The sequence below is a fragment of the Natrix helvetica genome (genome assembly GCF_964273705.1).
Source record: "Natrix helvetica genome assembly, chromosome: 6".
NCBI classification, from domain to species: domain Eukaryota; kingdom Metazoa; phylum Chordata; class Lepidosauria; order Squamata; family Natricidae; genus Natrix; species Natrix helvetica.
In genome coordinates, this window is record NC_138553.1 from 12319583 (window position 1) to 12341732 (window position 22150).

The 22150-nt window shown below is 44.0% G+C and overlaps 1 protein-coding gene across 1 annotated transcript in view; it reads right to left on the minus strand.

Moving 5' to 3' along the window:
- Positions 1 to 1837: 1837 nt before the first annotated feature.
- DERA (deoxyribose-phosphate aldolase) overlaps positions 1838 to 22150 on the minus strand; it is a 48022-nt gene continuing 27709 nt past the window's right edge. The window contains exons 7-9 of the mRNA XM_081956923.1: positions 12464 to 12576; positions 4685 to 4834; positions 1838 to 2223 (exon numbers count right to left, since the gene is read on the minus strand). Of these exons, the coding sequence (XP_081813049.1) occupies positions 2167 to 2223; positions 4685 to 4834; positions 12464 to 12576 (320 nt within the window). The 3' untranslated portion in view covers positions 1838 to 2166. The remainder of the gene's footprint in view (positions 2224 to 4684; positions 4835 to 12463; positions 12577 to 22150) is intronic.

A 22150-nucleotide genomic window follows, 5' to 3' on the forward strand; every position in this document is an offset into this window, starting at 1 on the left:
ATGACCACCGAGCCACACCTACCCAGCTGGTCATTAGGGCAGAGAACCAGTTGTTAAGTTACTTGAATCCCACCACTGCCCCACCCAAGTTTGGCTACAGCAGCTAGACCAAGGGTGTTAAACTCGATTTCACTGAGGGCTGCATAGGGTTGTGTTTGACCTTGGGGGGCTGGATGGGCATGACTTGGGTGGTCATGGCTATGGTGGCCATGGCCAGCTTGACATCCCTCGTGTCAGGGGGCACCTGTGGTCTGATCCTCCTGCAGCCCTCTATCAGCGTGCGGCCCTCCTGAGCTCCGTTTTCACTGGCAGAGGCACCACGGGCCGATCCTTCGCTATTTCCAGGGCTGCCCTGTGGGCCAGATCTAAGCAGCCCGTGGGCCATATCAGGCCCCCAGGCCTTGAGTTTGACACTCCTGAGCTAGACGATAAGCGCCCATTATTATATAGTGAGTATGGGTGGACATGTTGGCTGACCCACGATAAAGCTTGTAGTCCAAACATGAGTTTATTTGTTTATTTAACAAAACTTAAATGGCCATCCAACTCACTCTCAATATGAAAACAATAAAAAGGCCATAACCCCCCCCCCCCCCAACCTTCCTGGCAAAAACTGTGTGAAAAATGGTCATAAGTAATTTTTTACTGGTGCTGTAACTTTGTTCACTAAAGGAATTGTTGTAAATCAAGGATTACCTGTACTTTGGGGATAAGTTTTTTTGTTTAGTTAAAAAAAAATCCTTGCAATTCAACCTCAAGCTTATTTCCAGTAACAAGCCACATCCAGAGGACACAATTACTTTCAGGTGTGGGCTGCTATGGGTTTGCCCGGGTTCAGGAGAACCTGTAGCTAACATTATGGCTGGTTTGGAGAACCTCCAAATTCCACCCCTAGCTGGCCCCACCCACCCCACCCTGCCCCTCCCATCCCACCCCTTTTAGGAATCTCCACATGGCCCATTTTGGATGCGAGGTAAGTGGAGGGCCCGTGCGGAGGCTTGGGGAGGGGGGAAAACGGGCCTCTGGATGTTCCGGAAGGCCGGAAACAGGACCAGGAGGCAAGAATGAAGGAGAGATCTAGGGCGTGCTGGGGGGGGGGGGAGAAACTGCGGAGATCAGGGAAGACAGGATTGGAGGACAAAATTAGGCCGCGCTGGGGAGGGGGAGAGAAAGGTACGGCACGTTGAGAGCGGGAGAACTGCAGAGATCGGGGAAGGCCCCACCCTCCCACATGCACAGCAGAGACCCGAAGACCAGGTAGCCAGTGGGAGGCACATGCACATGTGTGGTAGAGCTGGACTGGGGCAATGGCTGCCCTGGACGATGTGGAGGACCCTGTGCAGGGTTCAGACTCAGAGCAGGGGCCATAGAGGCTGGTTGGCCACCAGGAGGCGCCTGAGGCATGGAGCAGTGGGGAGGATCAAAGGCAGTTTGTCCCTGATGCTAGTTTGAGAAGAGCTGAGAAACGGAAGCAGCAATTACGTAGGCAGACTCACAGAAGATGATTAAGCACAGGTGGTTGTGGATTGGCCCCTCCCAAGAGAGATTATAGGTGAGGCGTTTGGAACGGACATTTGCAGGAAACAACCGTTCGAATTAGTAGTTAAGAAAATCTATCTGTGTATTCTAGCCGTGTCTGTTCGTTTGGACTATCTGCGTTGCTTCATTTTGAATTATCTGGGTTGCTCCATTGAACGTGAGTTGTCTAGGCCCTCAGCCAAAGGATTCGTTATCTCAGTAATTAAACAGTGGTAAACAGCCAAGCCTGTGTTCTGGTTTATTCACAGGCATGGAGGGGGGGTCAGAACGAACACACACACACACACACACACACACGACAATTCACAAATGCTTAATTTCAAGTACAAAATCCACCCTAAAATAACCATTTTGCTGGTTGTTTCCTGAAATCCAGGCTGAAGTCAATGGGTGCCATTACAAAAAAAAATTAACACTAGAAATTTTCAGCATTCAAAGATTTTCTCCATTGATTCACCTGGGCCATTCTAAGAACACTGAAACTGTGAAATGGAGGCACCACAGTTTTAATCCGTTTTGTAAAGCACTTAGTAAGGATGTGGTTTCGGGGGCCGATGGGGGAGGAATAATCCACAACATTGTTGGTTTAATTCTTTCTCTCTTTCACAGCATGACTCCGTCACTGGTTTAAGCCATGGGCAGGTCATAGGAAGCTGGGTATCTACCGGTCACATGATAATAAATCTGTGCGATGGAAACAAAAAAGCAGAAATTAAAACCCGGATAATAAAACTGGCAAATTATGGGTAGGTTAATGCAAAGATGGACCCAGAGGATAGACACTTAATTATTCACACTGATTAAGAGCATGCCTTATCTAAAGCCATTCTTCTTTAAATGGGGAATATGGGCTGATACTATTTGTTTCACCTGCTGTATTCCATCTTACATTTCTCCGGCAATTTTCTGTCTGTCTCCACGGAAAATGAGATATACAGGACTCACTTCAATTTACAACAATCATGTATAGTCAGACTAAAAGTAAAGGCAAAAGGTACAATTTTTCCCTGTCCAGTTGTGTCCAACTCTAGAGGACAGTTCTCTTCTCGGTTTCAAAGCTGAGGGAGTCAAGAGTTGTCTGAAGACACTGGTCCTGTGGCCGGCATAACTACACAACAAGCCACACTGAACGCTGTTACGTTCCCACTGAAATGATACCTATTTATACTTGCACTTGCGTGTTTTTGAACTGCTACATGGGCAGGAACTGGGGCAAGTAATGGGAGCTCACCCCATCACGCGGTTCTCAAGTCTCAAACCCAGGTGGTCATCTTTCCAGCCGACAAGTTTAACCCTTTAACCACTGAGCCATTGAGCCCACTAAAGTGAGATTACCGTATTTTTCAGAGTACAAGACGCACCGGAGTATAAGACGCATTAAGGTCTTAAAGAGGCAAATTTTTTAAAAAGGTTTTTGCACTCTGCAAACCTCCCAAAAACAGCCCTTTTTTCATGAAAACGGGCCCATTTTCTTTTCACAAAAAGGGCATGGATAGCCTTTAGGAGGCTTATAAAGTGCTCCTAGGGACTGGGGGACAGAATTGAGCAAAAAATGGGCCGGTTTTTGCTCATTTCTGCCCTCCCCAGCCCCCAAGAGCACTCTGAAAGCCTCCTAAAAGCTACACACAGCCATTTTGGTGAAGGGGACGGGGTTTCGGGAGGCAAAAAATGCTGTATTCAGTGTATAAGACGCACCCAGATTTTCAGCCTCTTGTGAGGGAAAAAGGTACGTCTTATACTTCGAAAAATACAGTAGCTTACCCCAACCTGAGGTTCTGAAGATGTAATGATTTACAAGCCCCCTCACTCTCATCCGTTGTGCTGGTTGGGAATTCCTTCGACTGATATTTTAAGGTTGGTTTCCCTGATGCCAAACCAGCGACTTAATGTCTACACCAGGGGTGTCCAAACTTGGGAACTTTAAGACTTGTGGACTTCAACTCCCAGAATTCCCCAGCCTGGCTGGGGAATTCTGGGAGTTGAAGTCCACAAGTCTTAAAGTTCCCAAGTTTGGACACCCCTGGTCTACACCAATCGGGCTGGGAGTAAAGCAGAGCTTGCCACTTGACTTTGAGCCTTATCTAAGGGGCACTTCTTGCACTGACGGCCAGCCAAGTCCAGCTTTTTTTCCTTCTATTTTCAGCAGAATCTCCAAGATTTCTGTTTTGACCTAAACTAGTGTTTTTTTCCACCTTGGCAATTTTAAGATATGGGGACTCCCAGAATGTCCCAGTCGGTTGAAGTCCACACATCTTAAAACGGTCATGGTTGAAAAACACTGGGTTAAAGCATTTATTTATTTAATTTGTTTGCCATTCGTCTCGCCACGAGATCTAAAGCACCCTTATAGTAGGGTCACATTCCTGATCAAAACCATTTGCACGGCCATCCACCTCTTCTCCTTTGAAGTTTGGTAGCAAATGTCTGAATTTGAGGGGTGGGTTTTTTTGTTCCGCTTCCTAAATGGGTTCCCTATATTTGCAAACCCAAAGCAGGCCGTTCCAGGGTTTGGGGAGATTTAGGGTGGGAAGAGGAGAAACTGTTGGATTTCCATAGAAGTAATCCTTGACTAGATGGCTCAGTGGCTAAGACGCTGAGCTTGTCGATGAGAAAAGTCGGCACCCATACACAAACAGACAGACAGAAACACACACAGAGTGAACCAGTAGCGGTAGCAGCGGCAGGCTCCGCCCACCCATCATCAAGGATGCTCTACGCATGCATACACAAACACACCCATACACAAACACACATATATAAATATATACATATTCACACACACATATATTTGTAAACATACACACCCATACATGCGCGCGCACACACACACACACGAAAGTCATGAAAGAGGATGTGCAGCGTCCCAGACAATCCTATGGACCCTAATAACTTAATGACCAAAATTCCAGGCTCTACTACGGTCATAAATCAAGGACTACCGGTATTGCTTCCTCCCTAGAAGTCGAGAGGCAGTACTGGGGCCTTGGACCGCTGAAACCCTCTCCATTTCTGGACTGCTTTATTAATCCGAGCAAATACGTTCTTCTATTCACCCAACAATAGTGCTGTGTTAGCCCAGATCCAGGGTTAAGTGTACTGAAGCAAGTTGAACCTTCCTGCTGAAAGGCAGCGCTTCGAATCTCACCTGTTTTTCAATGTCTCCCAGCAAAGTACTGGCACCCAAGCGAAAGAGTTCCGGCTTCAGCCATTCCTCTCCCAATTCCTCCTTCATCAGGGAAAGCCAGATCAACGCCTCCTTGGCTTTGCGAATGCCTCCTGCAGGTTTGAAACCAACCTTAGGAAAGAAAAAAAATTAAAAAAGAAAGGACTATGATGTTAGGCTCCAAAGAAGTCGTTGCAGATGCACAGCAAATAGGAATTTGCATATAAATGCATACATCTATCTAGACTCTGTGTGGTGTGTGTGTGTGTGTGTGTGTCTAATTTAGAGAAGGATTATTTTTCCTGCCTTCCCTCTCCCAAATGCAGGTGCACAAAGTGGCTTATATAGGGTAATAAAAATACAGTATAATGACAATAAGAAACACACTGCTAAATAGAAGAAAATCACTAAAAATATAAATGGAAGCATAGAGCAGAACTTGAAAACCATGGAGCCCCAGACATCTGGTGAGGGAGAGATATTGCATGTATTATACGAGCACTAAAAGCCTCAAAGCCAATTTGGGGAAACCGGAGAGCTTACTTTTAAAGAAGAAATATCTTTCTAATATTACAAATCTTGAAAAATTGGCATAGCAGGCTAGCTGAGAAGAGGTATTTAAATGCAACAAATAAAGCTGTGGTAAATTTAAAAGATTTGGAATGAACTATATATTAAAATATACCAGGATGTGGTGGCTCAGTGGCTAAATGTCAATAGTTCGGCAGTTCGAATCCCTAGCGCCATGTAACGGAGTGAGATCCCATTACTTGTCCCAGCTTCTGCCATCCTAGCAGTTTGAAAGCATGTGAAAATGCAAGTAGAAAAATAGGAACCACCATTGGTGGGATGGTAACAGTGTTCCGGGCGCCTTCGGCATTTAGTCATGCCGGCCACATGACCACAGAGACGTCTTCGAACAACGCTGGCTCTTCGGCTTTGAAACAGATGAGCACCGCCCCCTAGAGTCAGGAACAACTGGCACATATGTGCAAGGGGAACCTTTATCTTTTTATATATTAAAAATGAGGGAAACAGTGTGAATAAAACTCACTCTCAGCATTCACACCTGGGGAAGAGGTGAATGTTCACTGTAGACATTTAAGGTAGGGGACACCAACCTCTGGGTCATGGCCCACTAATGGGCCATGATCCTTTCAGAACCGGGCTATGGAAGTGCACATCCCCAGATTCTCACCTTACCCCATTCCCTCTTTTCATAAATTTTGTTTGGGTGGTGCACTAAACTGATCTTAGTTGAATAGAATAGAATGGAATTGGCCAAGTGTGATTGATAAACATGAAAACCAGTGGTGGGTTGCTCTTACCTTTGTTACGGTACACTGCGCATAATCTGTTCGGGCATGCGCCGGATGTGCACTGTGCACGAATGCGCATTCCACCGCCCCAAGATGACCAGCTGCTTGTCAGAGGTCAGGCAGGTGCTGCATGCTATGCGTGCATGCGCTATTGGCCCGCTTGCCTTAAAAACAGGTAAGGAACACGGGCAGGGGGGTGGGCCAAACGAGCCACCATTCCAGTACGGTGGCTGCTGTTCCCAGCTATCACCAGTACGGCCGTACCGGGCTGTACCTCCCAGAACTCACCACTGATGAAAACCCATTAGAGTGGAGTTATGTCCATCTTCTGATAGCTACACTGATCACTAGTAGGCTAGTGATCCAATCAATTCAATTCAGAGAGCCAGTTCAGTGATTAAGGTAGCAGGCTAGAACCCAGAACCCTGTGAGTCTAGTCCCCCATTAAGCATGAAGCCAGCTGTGTAACCTTGGGCCAGTCACTTCCTCTCAGCCTTAGGAAGAAGGCAATGGCAAATCACTTCTATTAATCTCACCAAGAAAGTTGTAGGAAATTGTCCATGCAGTCACCACGAGTCCATACTATTTTAGGAAGGTCTGATGAATATCTCACCCTCAGGAGAATAACAGAGTCGGAAGGGACCTTGGAGGTCTTCTAGTCCAACCCCCTGCTTAGGCAGGAAACCCTATACCGCTTCAGACAAATGGTTATCCAACATCTTCTTTAAAACATCCAGTGTTGGAGCATTCACAACTTCGGGAGGCAAGTTGTTCCACTGATTAATTGTTCTAATAGTACATTAGATCTATATTATATACAGTATGTAGCAACTCAACTAGTAAGGGCTTGGAATTTGACCTCAATTCCTTTCTCCACCTGAAGCATTTACATCCCCACAAATAATTCCATTTCTCCTTTCCCCAAACAAGCCATTATCCATAGTGGAATATTTTTGTCCGAGAACCATAAAAGATTTGGCTACTATTCCCATGCTGTTTTACAGCATTTCATTATTGTGTTTAATAAGTTCATCTCTCAGACTTTTTTTCCCCTCATCACCTTGTATTATTAGAAGTAATAAGTTTCTCTGGGCTAGGAATGCCCCAACAGAAAAACCAATTTGTATGTGTCCTTCGCTATTCACAGGTACAAAAAAAGAAGTTCATTTCCTATTATGTCAAATACTTTTTATATTGCCGTGACAGCTTATCATTCAATAAATGTTAGTCTGCAGCCCCCTTCCATCCTTGGGAGAGGTTTAATTTCTGCATTAACCTGTTTTTACTAGCCAATGCGTTAGCAGAAAAGCATCTGTGTGGGAGTCGAAATTGGTTTGTTGAAGAAAGCATTTAGAAATCTCCTGTCAATGATAAAAATGGTCTTTGTTGTAAAGTTTCCCAAGATGCCTGATTCATAATAAGTGACCCAATATTGTAATACAAAAACCAGTGATTTATTAACAGCTTCATTGGGCATTCTTCATTAGGCAATTCTTATTCGCAACCATTTCTTTTGCTTTGTCTATCTGCTTCTGAACTTTGCCCCTCACTCTGTGTCATAAATCACGTTGCCCAATAAATACACCCATCTCAAACCAGCTACTGTAATCTGAGATCCAGCTCCGCTGACGGTATGTGTGGAATGTCAATACGGGGAGTTGACATGTCTAATAAAAAGATATAGACTCGGTTTACACGTGTTTTTCATTATTATTGTTTCCAGAGTGAGCACATGCACTGGATTCTTTTGGTTATGTTGTGGCCCGCCAGCAGACAGCGGAGCTGGCAGAAGATTCAGACAGTGAGGAGGTTGGGGAGGAACATGGGCCAGTCCTGGAGTCTGGGGAAGGCTCTGATGAAGGCTCTGTGTATAAGTATAAGATGCACTTTCCCCTTACATAAGAGGGTGAAAATCTGGGTGCGTCTTATACACTGAATACAGCATTTTTTGCCTCCTGAAACCCCGCCCCCTTTGCAAAATGGCTGTGCAGAGCCTTTAGGAGGCTTATAGACTGCTCCTGTGAGCTGGTCGTTTTTTTGCTTGTTTTGGGGGGTCACCCAGCCCCCAGGAGCACTCTACAAGCCTCCTAAAGGCTATGCCTGCTCTTTTTTGACAAAAAAAAACAGCCCCGTTTTTGGGAGGTCTGCAGAGTGCAAAACCCTTTTTTTTTAAAATTTGCTTCTTCAAAATCTTGGTGCGTCTTATACTCTGAAAAATACAGTAGTTTCTATCCTTGGGCTGTCAGACTCTTAAACACAACCAAAATCACACACAGAAACGTTTCTTTTTCTTTCTTTTTTTCTTTTTCCTAACTACTTGCTTTGGGATTATTCTTTATGTTATTTATGTTGTTTGTGTTTTTTTTGTCATGGATTTTGTGCACGATATGATGGCGTTTATGCAGTGACCTGTCACACAAGACCTTTTGACGTAATTGCGGCTGATAATGGACGCCGTTCAGTTTGGCCCCCCCAGGTTTCATTTGTTCACATATCCAATAGGCAATCTAAGTGATTTTTAAAACCAACTAGGCCAAAATTGTAAAAGCTTTCTCAATTTGATTCTGGATGAAAAATGCATGAACGAAATGAATGAAAAATGGCTGTGTGTCTAGCTTCACTCCTTTGATCAGGAAATATGTATTCCTGTAAGTGATTAATCCTTCAAAACTGTCATGTTTATTGTGTGTGGGGTGTGTGTGTGTTGTTTTATTTTTCTTGGAAACAGTCCATTTTGAAGCCAAAGATTCTAGGAAGAGAAATGCTTAAAAATCTTCTGTTGAATCATTTATGTCATTGGGTCAGGTGCTTTTATCTTGAAATGCACTGGTTGCTGAGATCTGGAGAACGATGTGAAGTCCTAACAGAGATATCATGAGTCCAAGGCTGGCTCAAAGGAAGCTAGTGGGAAACAACGTCTGCTACCATTTGGCTCAGGAGTGATCACATTCATGCAATTTGGGGGCTGGGAAGACAATCTATAAGTATGTCTGGAGGAGAAGTTAACATCATGAGGCACATGGTCCAGCAGAAAGTTGGCAGCCAACACCTAGAGCCATGATGGCAAACCTATGGCACACGTGCCACAGGTGGCATGTGGAGCCATATTTGTTGGCACATGAGTCGTCAGCTCTAGCGCGCATCCGCGGGCTGGGCAGCTGATTTTTGGCCTTCTGGAGGGCTGAAGGAGGCCATTTTCTATTCATTTCTGAACTTCCGGTTGGCCCGTTGGGCCCGTTTTATGCCTTCCCCGGGCTCCGGAGGCTTTCCTCGAGCCTGGGGAGGGCAAAAACGGCCTCCCTGGCGGAAATACCAAGCTCAGCTTGGAGGCGAGCAGTGCGACGCATGTGGGGGGGAGCATGTGTGGGTGCACATATGCGCATGTGGGGGTGAGCTTTGCATTATGGGTGCCGGCACGCACGTGGGCTATTGTGTGCGTCCCCTCGCATTTTTGGCACCCAACAACAAAAAGCCATCACTGACCTAGAGCCTCCTAAACCCGAGGTCTCCAACCTTGGCAACTTTAAAACTTGTGGACTTCAACTCCCACAATTCCTCAGCCAGCTTTGAATTCTGGGAGTTGAAGTCCACAAGTCTTAAAAACGCCAAGGTTGGAAACCCTTGTCCTAGATCTGTGAAGGCTAACCTTTTTGCCGTTGCGTGCCAAAAGCAAGGGGAGTGCAGGGGGGGTCATGCGCAGGGATGCCCACACCAATAATTCTATGCGCGCAACCTCCCCTACACACACATGTGCACGCGACCCCCTTATGCGCGCAACTCCCAATCTCCCTCCGCTTTTGGCTCATGATGGACCCGTTTTTAAGGCTTTCTAGGAACCTGGGGAGGGTGAAAACGGCCATACGGGCAATCCAGAACTCCGTTTCTGAACTTCTGGTTTGCGCATTGGGTTGTTTTTCTCCCTCCAGAGGCTTCAGGGAAAAATGGCCGAAAATGAAGGCCGAAGTCAGCTGGCCAGCGCAGGCATGCGCGCTGGAGCTGACAGGGCAACGCCTCGCATGCCCTAACAAATGGCTCTGTGTGCCACCTCTGGCTCGCGTGTCATAGGTTTGTCATCACAGTCCTAGACTATTTGTGTCTCTTTCTTGTTTCACAAGGAAGGACTGTTTGCCCGGCCTCTTTAAGAAAACTACGTTACATGCATGTAGAAAAGGCTTTCTCCTCTTCTATGCCGTGACGCCCTGAGGAGCTTTCCAGCACGTCAAGATATGTTAGCAAACCTTGCAGTGGTGGGTTTCGGCTTTTGTTGCAACTGGTACGCTGCAATGGGAGCCGGGCGCACCCACCGCCAGCTGCTTGGCAGAGTGTCGTACAGGCGCCGTACGCTGCGCGTGCATGCAAAGTTGGCCCGTTTCCTTCAAATACAGGTAAGGAACGAGGGTGGCCGGGCGGGCCCTCCAAAGCATCGTTCCGGTACAGTGTCTGCTGCTTCCAGCATCGGTACTTGCATACCGCCTGCAACCCACCACTGAAATCTTGGCAAGAAAATGGCTTACTTTCCGTGGCACAATTGCTTTGTTTTGCGAAGTAGTGAAGGACTGGAAAAGCAGTTTGCTTCCTAGAAACCATCTATTTTCAGAACGGGACAACTTGCCGCAGCCAATTCACTGCAGGCCAACTTGCCATAATCAACACCACAGGGCAACTTGCTATGGGACAATTCAACAATTCTATTTAGTTACGAATGAAGGCCAATATAGGTGTCCCAGGGTAATGCTGCAGGATCCAATTTGGGTGGGTCACCAGGACCAGAGGTTTAGTCTTCTGAGTTTTTAGACTCGTGCTGAAGACCAGCACCACTCCAGAGTTACCGCATTTTCCAGAGTATAAGACGCACCAAGATTTTGGAGAGGTAAATTAAAAAAAGTTTTTGCACTCTGCAGACCTCCCAAACGGGACATGCAGAGAGTTTGAGAGTCTTGCAAAGTGCTCCTAGGGGCTGGGGGGGGGGTGTCAAAAATGAGGAAAAAACGGCCCATTTTTTGCAAAAAGTGGCTTGTTTTTTGTCAAAAAAAGGGCATGCATAGCCTTTAGGAGGCCTGTAGAGTGCTCCTAGAGACTGGGGGAGGGGGGGGAAACAAGCAAAAACTAGTCCATTTTTCACTCGTTTTTACCCTCCCCAGGAGGCCTCCTTCTGCACGTCCAAGGTTTCGGGAGTCCAAAAATGCTGTATTCAGTGTATAAGACGCACCCAGATTTTCACCCTCTTTTTTGGGGGAAAAAGGTACGTCTTATACTCCAAAAAATACGGTAAGTGAATCACTGCAGTTGTTAAGTTAGCAACGTGGTTATTGAAGGAATCTGGCTTCCCCATGGACTTTGCTTGTCAGAAGGTCGCGAAAGGCGATCCCGTGACACTGGGACACTGCAATTGTCATAAATATGAGTCATTTGCTGAAGCATCTGGATTTTGATCACCTGACCACGGGGATGCTGCAACAGTTGTGTGAAAAAACCGTCACAAGTCAGGTTTTTTTCAATGCCGTTGTAACTTTGAACAGTAACTCAATGAACTGTTGCAAGTCAAAGATTGCCAGTATGAACATGAGATAAACATGGGAAAGAGGTACACAATACAGAAAAATACTTTTTCCCCAAAATCTTCTATTTTATTTTGTCTCCTCCCCCATTGTCTTCCAGCCTAAGATACGCATTCTGAGGCTAAAATGCAGGAGTAAGAACCTTCTGAAAGTTAGAAGAGGGGGAAAGGACCAAAAGTATTATCAACAAAATTCTTATTAAAAAGTCTTATAAAAGCCCTGAACATTTCACCTTTTTTCTTTTTCTTTTTGAGAATATTTTTTTCCAAAAAAGGATGATGTGAAACCCTGAAGCTGACCTGACAGAGGCCATTTTGCCGTTTCATTGTTGCCACACTGGAGCTGAGGGACAGGGAGGGGTGAATAGAGATGCTAGGGGTTTTGTAGCCAAAACAAAATACTTTCTCTTGGGAACCAAGGTCATTCTCACACCTGATCAGAGAGAGGAGGAGTGATGTTACCCGGCAACCAGACAGCGCCTCAATTAGACCATGTGACTGATTGTTTCAGAGGTGGGTTGCTCCCGGTTCAGCCCAGATAGGGTGAACCAGTAGTAGCAGCAGCGGGAGGCTCCGCCCATCAGCCCGAACGCTTCTGCGCATGCACAGAAACGGCGCGCGCACACACACAGGAGTACATGGGAGCGCACCCAAACCAGTAGTAGAAAAATTGGCAACCCACCACTGGATTGTTTGGGGAAAGGGGAAAATGTTTTATTTTTAATTAAGTGAAATCCGCGGAAACCTTCAGAGTTGGGTTTTCACCAGATCTGTGCCAATATGATATATCCAATAAAGCTATTCTTTGAGGAATCTACCTGCTTCGTAGTTTTGCTTGCTATGGTTCTATTACTTGGAACTCTGACAGTTGAGCTATCATGTTACCTTATAGCCAGTTTTCCAGTAGTAGTCTCTAATAGCTCTCACCATGACCAGCCCCACTGGGAAAGTAGCATTCACCGATTCTTTTCCGGTAGACGTCTTGATAAAATCAGACCCTTGGGAAGAGAAGGGAAGAGAAAAACTCTACATCAGCAAAATACAATATCAGAACTCCTAGATTTAAGATTCTTTGTCAATACTGATCCCCCCTCTTTTCAATATGAGGAAATAATGGGGTTTTGAAACAAAAGTTGTGATGGAAAACCACTTCGGTTCAGAATTCGGTCCAGCCAACAGTCTTTCTCTACTCCGTTCCTCACTGAGTTTTAATTTATTTTTCAAAAGTCAGCATTTATTTATTTATTATAGCAACCTGTCTCAGACAAGGAACTCTGGGTGATGAGTAACTGAATAGCAGTGTTGAAACAGAGGCGGTCTTCAGCAGGTTCTGACTAGAACTGGAGAACTGATAGCAGAAATTTTGAGAAGTTCAGAGAACTGGTAAATACCACCATCTATTCTCTGCCTCCCGAGCCCCAGCTGATCGGGAGGGAATGGGGATTTTGCAGTAACCTTCCCTTGTCACACCCACCAAGCCACGCCCACAGAACTGGTAGTAAAAAAAAAAATTGAATCCCACCACTGAGTGGAAAGGGACCTGGGAGATCTTCTAAGTCTTTGTGTATTGTCCGTTGTTATACTTTCAGAAATTATTCAGCCAACATTCTGACAGCTAAATGATCTCGACAACTTTCCTAAGAATGCCGTAGATTACCAGATTAGATTCTATCCCAATATTTTCTAGACCAGTAAGACCTCTCACATCACTAACATCTGAAATTCAGGCAGTCCTCGATTTATGACCACAACTGAGCCCAAAATGTCTGCTGTTAGGTGAGACCTAAAAGTGAGTTTTACCCCATTTTACAACCTTTCTTGCCACAGTTGTTAAATGAATCACTGCAGTTGCTAAATTGGTAACATGGTTATTAAGTGAACTGGGTTTCCCCATTGACTTTGCTTGTCAGAAGGTCGCAAAAGGTGACCACATGATCCCGGGATACTGCAACTGTCATAAATATGAGTCGGTTGCCAAGCATCTGAATTTTGATCATGTAACCAGAGGGATGCCACAACAGTCACAAGTGTGGAAAATGGACATAAGTCGCTTTTTTCAGTGCCACTGTAACTTGGAATGGCCACTAAATTAACTGTTTTAAGTTGAGGACTACCTGTACTTCTGGAGAAGACTCCTGCGAGTCCCTTGGACTGCAAGGCCATCCAACTGGTCAGTCCGAGAGGAGACCAACCCTGACTGCTCTTTAGAAGGCCAGATCCTGAAGAAGAAACTCAAATACTTTGGTCACCTAATGAGAGAGAAAGACTCCCTGGAGAAGAGCCTCATGCTGGGAAAGATGGAGGGCAAAAGAAGAAAGGGACGACAGAGAATGAGGTGGCTGGAGGGAGTCATTGAAGCAGTAGGCATGAGTTTAAATGGACCTCAGGGGATGGTAGAGGATAGGAAGGCCTGGAGGAACGTTGTCTGTGGGGTCACGATGGGTTGGACACGACTTCGCAACTAACAACAACCTGTACTTATTTTGCATGGTTATGCCAGATATTTTTATTTATACAAAACATTACTCTTCCTCCTATCTTTCCACTCTGCTTTACCGTTGGACTCATCTCCCTCTATGAAGAGATGATACTGTGCTCAGTACCCCTACCTGCCAGGTACACTCCACCTATTTTTGTCTCTGTTTAAGACCCAAGCATAGGCAAATCCCTCAATTAATGTCCCAGGGAACTGAGAATAAACCATCAAGATCGTTGCCCAGAAAAAAACTTCAAGAGACGAGACAGACAAACTTGGCAACTTGAAAATATGTGGACTTCCTATAGAAAATGGTTGCTGGAACTGGATATACCTAGTCTGATGAAAAGAAGGACTAGGGGAGACATGATTAGCAGTGTTCTGATATCTCAGGGGTTGCCACAAAGAAGAGGGAGTCAAACTATTCTCCAAAGCACCTGAGGGTAGAACAAGAAGCAATGGGTGGAAACTAATTAAGGACAGAAGCAACTTAGAACTAAGGAGAAATTTCCTGACAGTGAGAACAATTAATCAGTGGAACAACTTGCCTCCAGAAGTTGTAAATGCTCCAACACTGGGAGTTTTTAAAGAAGAGATTGGACAACCATTTGTCTGAAGTGGTGTAGGGTTTCCTGCCTAAGCAGGGGGTTGGACTAGAAGACCTCCAAGATCCCTTCCAACTCTGTTATTCTATTCTATTCTAAATAACAAACTTTGAAGGTTATAAATGCAAGGACTGGTGGCAAAGTTATTCTTTGAACACTTGTAATTGCAAATGGTTCCTAAATGAGTCAGTCATTAAGCAAGGACTACCTATATTCAAAACATTTAGAGGTAGAAGAACAAGTTCACTTTTCACTTTAATGTATGTCGATTAGTGTACATTCAAAGTGACAAAAAGGTTATTATTCTATTTATTCTATTCTATTCCACTCCACTCCATTCCAATTCCCAGGCAGCATGGAAAACACTGATCTGGATGCAGACTTCATGTGCTACTACATATGTCCTTTGTCTCTTCACTACGCTGCCTGCTCCACAGAGCATTTCTTAATGAGACGAGAATGTTCCCTCTTTAGAAAGAAAAAAAAAGCAAACTTATTTGCATCAACTCATATGTTCTCCCTCCCCTCATTTTTTTTTAAAAAAATCACAGAGTTTAAGCCCTTTTGTTTAAGTCTTCCACCCCTATCTCCCATTTCCTCCTATCGGACTAAGGTAAGTCAAAGCTTTTATAAGTCTGATAATTAGAAATCTCAATGGTATGGTTTCATTAAAAACTTTCATTAAACAACATCTGCCCTTGCATAGGGTCTCATAATCAATTTGGTCAAACAGAAGGGCTTCTAATTGGCTGTTGATAAAAATAGAAGATGAAATTTTAATTCTAATAGATTAACCGCAAACTCAAGATAGTCTTCAAAATCCATCTCGCTGTATTCTCCAGTGGATTTAACGACTATTCAGCAACTCATTACTAAATAGAACAAGATGAACATTTTCCAGTTCATTAAAGAAATGTACTATGTATTTTTGCATTGTCCTCATGATTCGTTACAAGGGGTCTTAATTACAAGATAATGGATAATGGTTATTAAATGCAGGCTCCAGTAATGAAGCTCTATTCATTTGCAAGCCTCGGAGACCGCAAAGAGGGGAAAATAAAATTACTAGCTTCAAAAGATTAACGGATCAAATTATTATTCAATTTTGAAAAACTCTTTCAGACTTTGCGGAAACAAGAAAGGTTTTTTTTTTAATAGTAGTATTAGGATTAAAGTGAAACACTTATTTTAAAAAATAAAATAATATCTTAAGGCTATTAACAGAATAATCGGCTTCGGATGTGATTATCAAAATACAGCCAATTTAGCAGCATCTTCTAACAATGAAAACAATGCACTATTTTACTTTATGGACAAATTCTATTTATGATTCAGGAGAGAGTTTGCTAGCAGGATGCTATAAAGAACTCAGAAGATGGATGCGGGCATGGAGCTTTACAATGTAAAGGTATTATTAACATTTTATATTTCTCTAATGAAAACAGGGAGAGAAACGGAAGCTTCGCTCTTAAAATGGAGGCTCTTAAACATATTTCATATTACCTTTATAAATAAGGTACTTTTACTGCATTCAGTTTTGACCACCACGATGTAAGAAAGATGTTGGGACTCTAGAAAAAGTGCAGAGAAGAGCAACAAAGATGAATAGGGGACTGGAGGCTAAAACATATGAAGAATGATTGCAGGAACTGGGTATGTCTAATTTAATGAAAAGAAGGACTAGGGGAGACATGATAGCAGTGTTCCAATATCTCAGGGGCTGCCACAAAGAAGAGGGAGTCAAACTATTCTCCAAAGCACCTGAAGGTAGAACAAGAAGCAATGGGTGGAAACTAATCAAGGAGAGAAGTAACCTAGAACTAAAGAGAAATTTCCTGACAGTTAGAACAATTAATCAGTGGAACAGCTTACCTCTAGAAGTTGTGAATGCCCCACACTGGAAGTTTTTAAGAAAATGTTGGATAGCCATTTGTCTGAAACGGTATAGGGTTTCCTGCCTAGGCAGGGGGTTGGACTAGAAGACCTCCAAGGTCCCTTCCAACTCTGCTATTCTATTCTATTCTATTCTATTCTATTCTATTCTATTCTATTCTATTCTATTCTAAAGTGAGATGGGAAGAAGTAGCCAAATCTCTCTTTAATGAAGATGTTTCTGGCTGTATAATTCACATGCCCATGTTTCCCCCCCCCTTTTTTTTTCTCAGATCGGTAAGACAAAAAAAAAGAACAAAGTTCAGGCAAAGAAGAAAGGCTCGAAGTTTGATTTCAGTGTGGGAAGCAGCTGTCATGAGCACTTTTAGAAATAACTCAAGGCGGTGAACATACCCAACAATTCTTCCTCCTTCTATTTTCTAAACAACAACCCTGTGAGGTGAGTTGGACTGAAAGAGAGAGAGGGGGGGGGATTGGCCCAAAGTCACCCGGCTTGTTTTTATGGCCATGGCTGGACTAGAATTCACGGTCTCCCATTTTCTAGCCCGGTGCCTTAACAATATAACGACATTCCTAGATCAAGTGATAAAAGCTGCCAGAACATCCGATAGGAAAGATCAGAAGTAAATGCACATTATTTGCTACTTCTGAATACTGTACAACCAAAGCGGAGTTGCTTTTTTGGAAATCAGTGGATTTTAGAAATCAGTGGACCAGAAATAACAACAGAAAAGAAAAATGCTGATAGGCAACATCTATTAATAAAATCCATATGAGTGTTTGCTCCATGTTACCACTCCCTTTCACTGCCAGCACAATAAGGGGGGGGAAGGGGGGGGGACAAAAAAAAGCATTTCTGGAACATGTAAATGGCAACCATTTATGTGATTAAAACTGGAGCAACGTATTTAGCTAGCAACAGACAAGAACAATATTAGAGAGCCATTATTAAGCAGTAAAGAATAATAAACAGCATAGCAATCATGCCGTAATCGCAATCTTTATGTTTCAGTTATGCTCTAAACCCCCTCGGGATGCCATTATCTCCCAATAATCTCAGATTGCTTAACGTTGCTTTACTCTTAATAAAGAGTAAGAACCCAGTCTGCAATTGAAAATAATGCAGAGCGACCAGCCGGATGTTATCACCTTGGCATCTCTTCCGGTTTCTCTAAGGAAAACCCAAATTCGGTGGGCCCAACGTTGAGCCAAAACCATCTCACCTGTCCACTCTCAGGTGAAAACAGGATGCCACCCCCTGTACCCTGCCTTTTCCTATGAGAAGGAAAGGATTCCTTTTGGGCCTATCGCGGAGGAAGAAAGGAGCATGTCACTCAAATAAAACAAAAGGAAGGACGAGTGCTAAAGTGGAGGTCGCCATTTTCAGCGGTTCCAAAATTTAAATCTTTTTTTTTTTTTAGGTATTGAAAAGATAGCAAGTCAATTCAATTCAATTTGTTTGATTTCTAGACCGCCCCCTCTCCCCAAAGGGACTCGGGGCGGTGTACAGGCACCAAATTAAAAAACCATACACATAAGAATAAATACCATTAAAATCAAATTAAACCTTAACCCCTGTACAAATTTATAAAAATTAAAACTCGGCCTAAAACCAACCCGTAAAATTTAAAAATACAGACTGAGGTGGGAGAGCTGGGATTAGGCCAGGCTGGCTAAATTGAACAGGTGGGTTTTAAGCTTCTTACGGAAGGAGCGGAGGTCCGTGGTTGTTCTAATATCAGGGGGAAGGTCATTCCAGAGGGTCGGGCCCATCACCGAGAAGGCCCTTCCCCTGGGCGTCGCCCGCTGGCACAGCCTAGTGGACGGCACCCGGAGGAGTCCCTCTCTGTGTGAGCGGATCGGCCGAAGGGATGTATGGGGCAAAGTCTTCAGGTAGTCCTCCACAGGCGACCACAATTGAGGCCAAACTCTCTGTTGCTGAGCAAGACAGTTGTCAAGTGAATTTGGGTCCATTTTACGACCTTTCTTGCCACGGTTGTTAAGCGAATCTCTGCAGTTGTTAAGTTAGTCACACGGGTGTTAAGTGAACTAGGCTTCCCCGCTGACTTTGCTTGTCAGAAAGTCACAAAAGGGGTCACATGACCTCGGAAAACTTCCAACTGTCATAAGTACATGCCAGTTGCCAAGCATCTAAATTTGGATCACATGACCACGAGGACGCTGCATTGGTCATGTGGAAAACATTCGTAAATCCTTTTTTCAGAGCCAAGGAAACTCTGAACGGTCACTAAATGGTTAAGGACTACCTGTACACCTTTCAAAATTGGTGGCTCCGTTTCCCTCAAACTTTTTCTTTTCTTTTCAGTGTCCTGCTTTTTAAAGTTGTTCGCATGCAGAGTCGTTTTTATAGTTTTTATGAAAACCATTTTGGGCACTTTTTCACAGAAGAACGGTGAAGATATCTCTTAAATCCAGCTCACAAAAAACACTGTTATTGTCATTATAAATATCCCCTACACATCAATGTAATTTAAAAGATGAAAGCAATGACAGAAAAAAATATTATTATTATTACAGTATAAAAAGGCAAAAGTTCCCCTCCCACATATGTGCTAGTCGTTCCCGACTCTAGGTGGCGGTGCTCATCTCAAAGCTGAGGAGCCACAGCGCTGTCCAAAGACGTCTCAGTGGTCATGTGGCCGGCATGACTAAATGCCAAAGGCGCATGGAACACTGTTACCTTCCCACCAAAGGTGGTTCCTATTTTTCTATTTGCATTTTTACATTTCTTTCAAACTGCTAAGTTGGCAGAAGCTGTGACAAGTAACGGAATCTCACTCCGTTACGCGGTGCTAGGGATTTGAACCGCCGACCTTTCTGATCGATAAAGTCAGCGTCTTAGCCACTGAGCCACCGCGTCCCAATGATTAAAGTATATGTATTAAATAAATAGTCAGCATTTGCCTATTTTGCAACTTGTTTTGTAGTGAAACACCTCTTTCTCCAATCCAGTAAATATGATTTCTGTTGGCCTCCTATCAAAGCACCGATTTTTTATTTTGAACAAAATACACCAATGCTTAGTTTTGTCAAAACTGCAGCCTCAAATGTTTTCAAATCTCCCCCCCCCCCACCCCAAGCAATATCATATAAGATACAGATATTTCCAGAAACCCAATTTAACTTTGCTACTTTTCGGTGTCAGCAATAAGTTGTTAGCTAATTTTATTAATTAAAAAAAAACCCTATTGTCTACCAAACTTGCAGGAAAGTTGCTGAAATGGAAAAAAAACAAGCTGCTCGAAATGGATTGAGAAAAAAAATATATTACACTGAACAAAGCCAGCAGGAAAATTAGAGTCCTTTATCAGCCTTTGAAAGTGCTGTGAATTTTAAGCGTTAACTTTTTCTAAAAGGCGGATATAAAAAAAAAACCACACACGCACACACAACCAAGATCATCACACTTCAATGTCAACTTCAGTGTATTTTTTTTCAATGGATCCCAATAAAAGCACTTGAACTGTAATAAAAGAACGCGCCTTAAAGGAAGGCAGAAATATATTCGGATTTGAACCTTTCGGCTTTAAAGTTTGAATGCCCAAACACTTCTGTGTCCAACTTCAAAGCCTCCACCAAAAAGGCTCTCTCTTTTTTGCTCAGAATAAACAATCAAGCTTTAAAAGGAAATGTTATGTCCCTGTGACTTATTCTAATAGAGCCTTCAGCACACTCGCTCTGTTACGGGTTCACACAGCTAATGTTCTGACCGAGACTTCCCAAGAGCATGAAACAAACTCCTTGTCCTGGCAAAGACCCCTTTTATTAATTTCCTGTGAATTCTGCTCATTAACAGCCAGCAAAGTCTTTCAAAGGAGGATTTACGGTCACAGACCTTATCTGGCTTGGAGAACTACCAGGCCGATAACTGCAGAACTTGGCAAGGACACTCGTAGAGTCACGAACCAATTAAGCAAACTAACTGTGTCCTGCAAACTCCACTCCCCCTTCGCTCCTCTTTTATTCCCTCTGGGAGGGGCCATTCATTGTCTGGCCTTACTAACAAGTTGACCCCTGTTCTTTAGCTGTTCCCTTCGTCTGGCCACTCTGCGCATGCGCACACTGGGAACAGGCTCCAGCTGTTCATCTGCCTCACTGATGTCTGACTCCGAAGGCAGCTGATAACTGGCATACAGCTCTGGCCCTCTCTCTGCCTCCGATGCAGAGCCCTCATCAGAGCCTTCCTCAGACTCCAGGACTGGCCCATGTTCCTCCCCAACCTCCTCACTGTCCGAATCTGCTGCCAGCTCTGAGGGTCACTGGCAGGCTACAACAGCAATAGAGAATAGTTCCAAATAGGTATATTTTTGTAACTGAGATGTGGGGAGATTAATGACTATGGGCTATGAGGCATATGTTTGCTCTTAGTCCCCATTTCTAAATTTTAGATAAGATGGGTTTTAAAGGTGGGAATCTGAGTGATATTTGGAGGTTTACACTTTCTAGCAATGCAGAGGCCACACTTAGAACATAGAACAATAGTTGGAAGGGACCTCGAAGGTCTTCTAGTCCAACCCACTGCTTGAGAAAAAGACTTGATATCATTTCAGACAAATGGTTGTCCAGTCTCTTGTTGAAAACCTTTGGTGATGGAGTACCCACAACGTCTGAAGACAAACTATTCCAGTGGTCAATTGCTCTCATAGTTAGCAAATTTCTCCTTGCTTCTCTCCTTGGTTAGTTTCCAACCATTGCTTCTTGTCTTGCTCTTTGATGCTTTTGAAAATAGTTTGTAAGCCCCCCCCCGTCTTTGTAGGAGCCCCTCAAATATTGGAACAGTGCTTACAATTATAGACAGTGCTTAAAACTATAAACCACAATCTACCACGTTTTTCATTTTCGGTACCACAATAGTTTCCCCTGTTCTGACCTAGGCTTCACAAAATCACGAAGCAGACTCCTTGTCCTGACAAAACCCCTTTTTATTAAGCTAAATTCCCATTCCCATCCAGCGAAGTCCCGGCAAACAGTCTTTCAAGGGTGAATTTGCAACCACAGACCTTATCAGGCTTGGAGAGCTGCCAGGCCAATATCTTCCAAACGCAACGCTGTACAAGAAAATACTTGGCAAGGAGTCTCCGAGAGTCGAACAAAACTTCACACTAATTAAACAAACTAATTGTCTCCTGCAAACTCCACTCCCCTTTCGCTCCTCTTTATTCCCTATGGGAGGGGCCATTCACCGTCCACCTGGGGCCTTACTCCCGAGTCTGCCCTTGTTCCTTAACTGTTCCCTTTTCCTGGCAGCTCTGCGCATGCGCACACTGGGAACAGGCTCCAGCTGTTTGTCTGCCTCACTGATGTCTGACCCTGAAGGCAGCTGATAACTGGCATATGGCTCTGTCCCCCTCTCTGCCTCTGACCCAGAGCCCTCATCAGAGCCTCCGCGGGTTGCTAGCGGGCCATAGCATCACCAAAGACTGAGGATTGTTTTGAACATCACTTCCCTAATTCAGCTTAACAAGACTTTTACTATGATCACCAGACAATGTTTATTTCTTTATCGCCTGTTTGTGTTTTTCTGTCCATCATCTTTACAAATGTAAGAGCATATAGGATTGCAAAAGCACACATGCA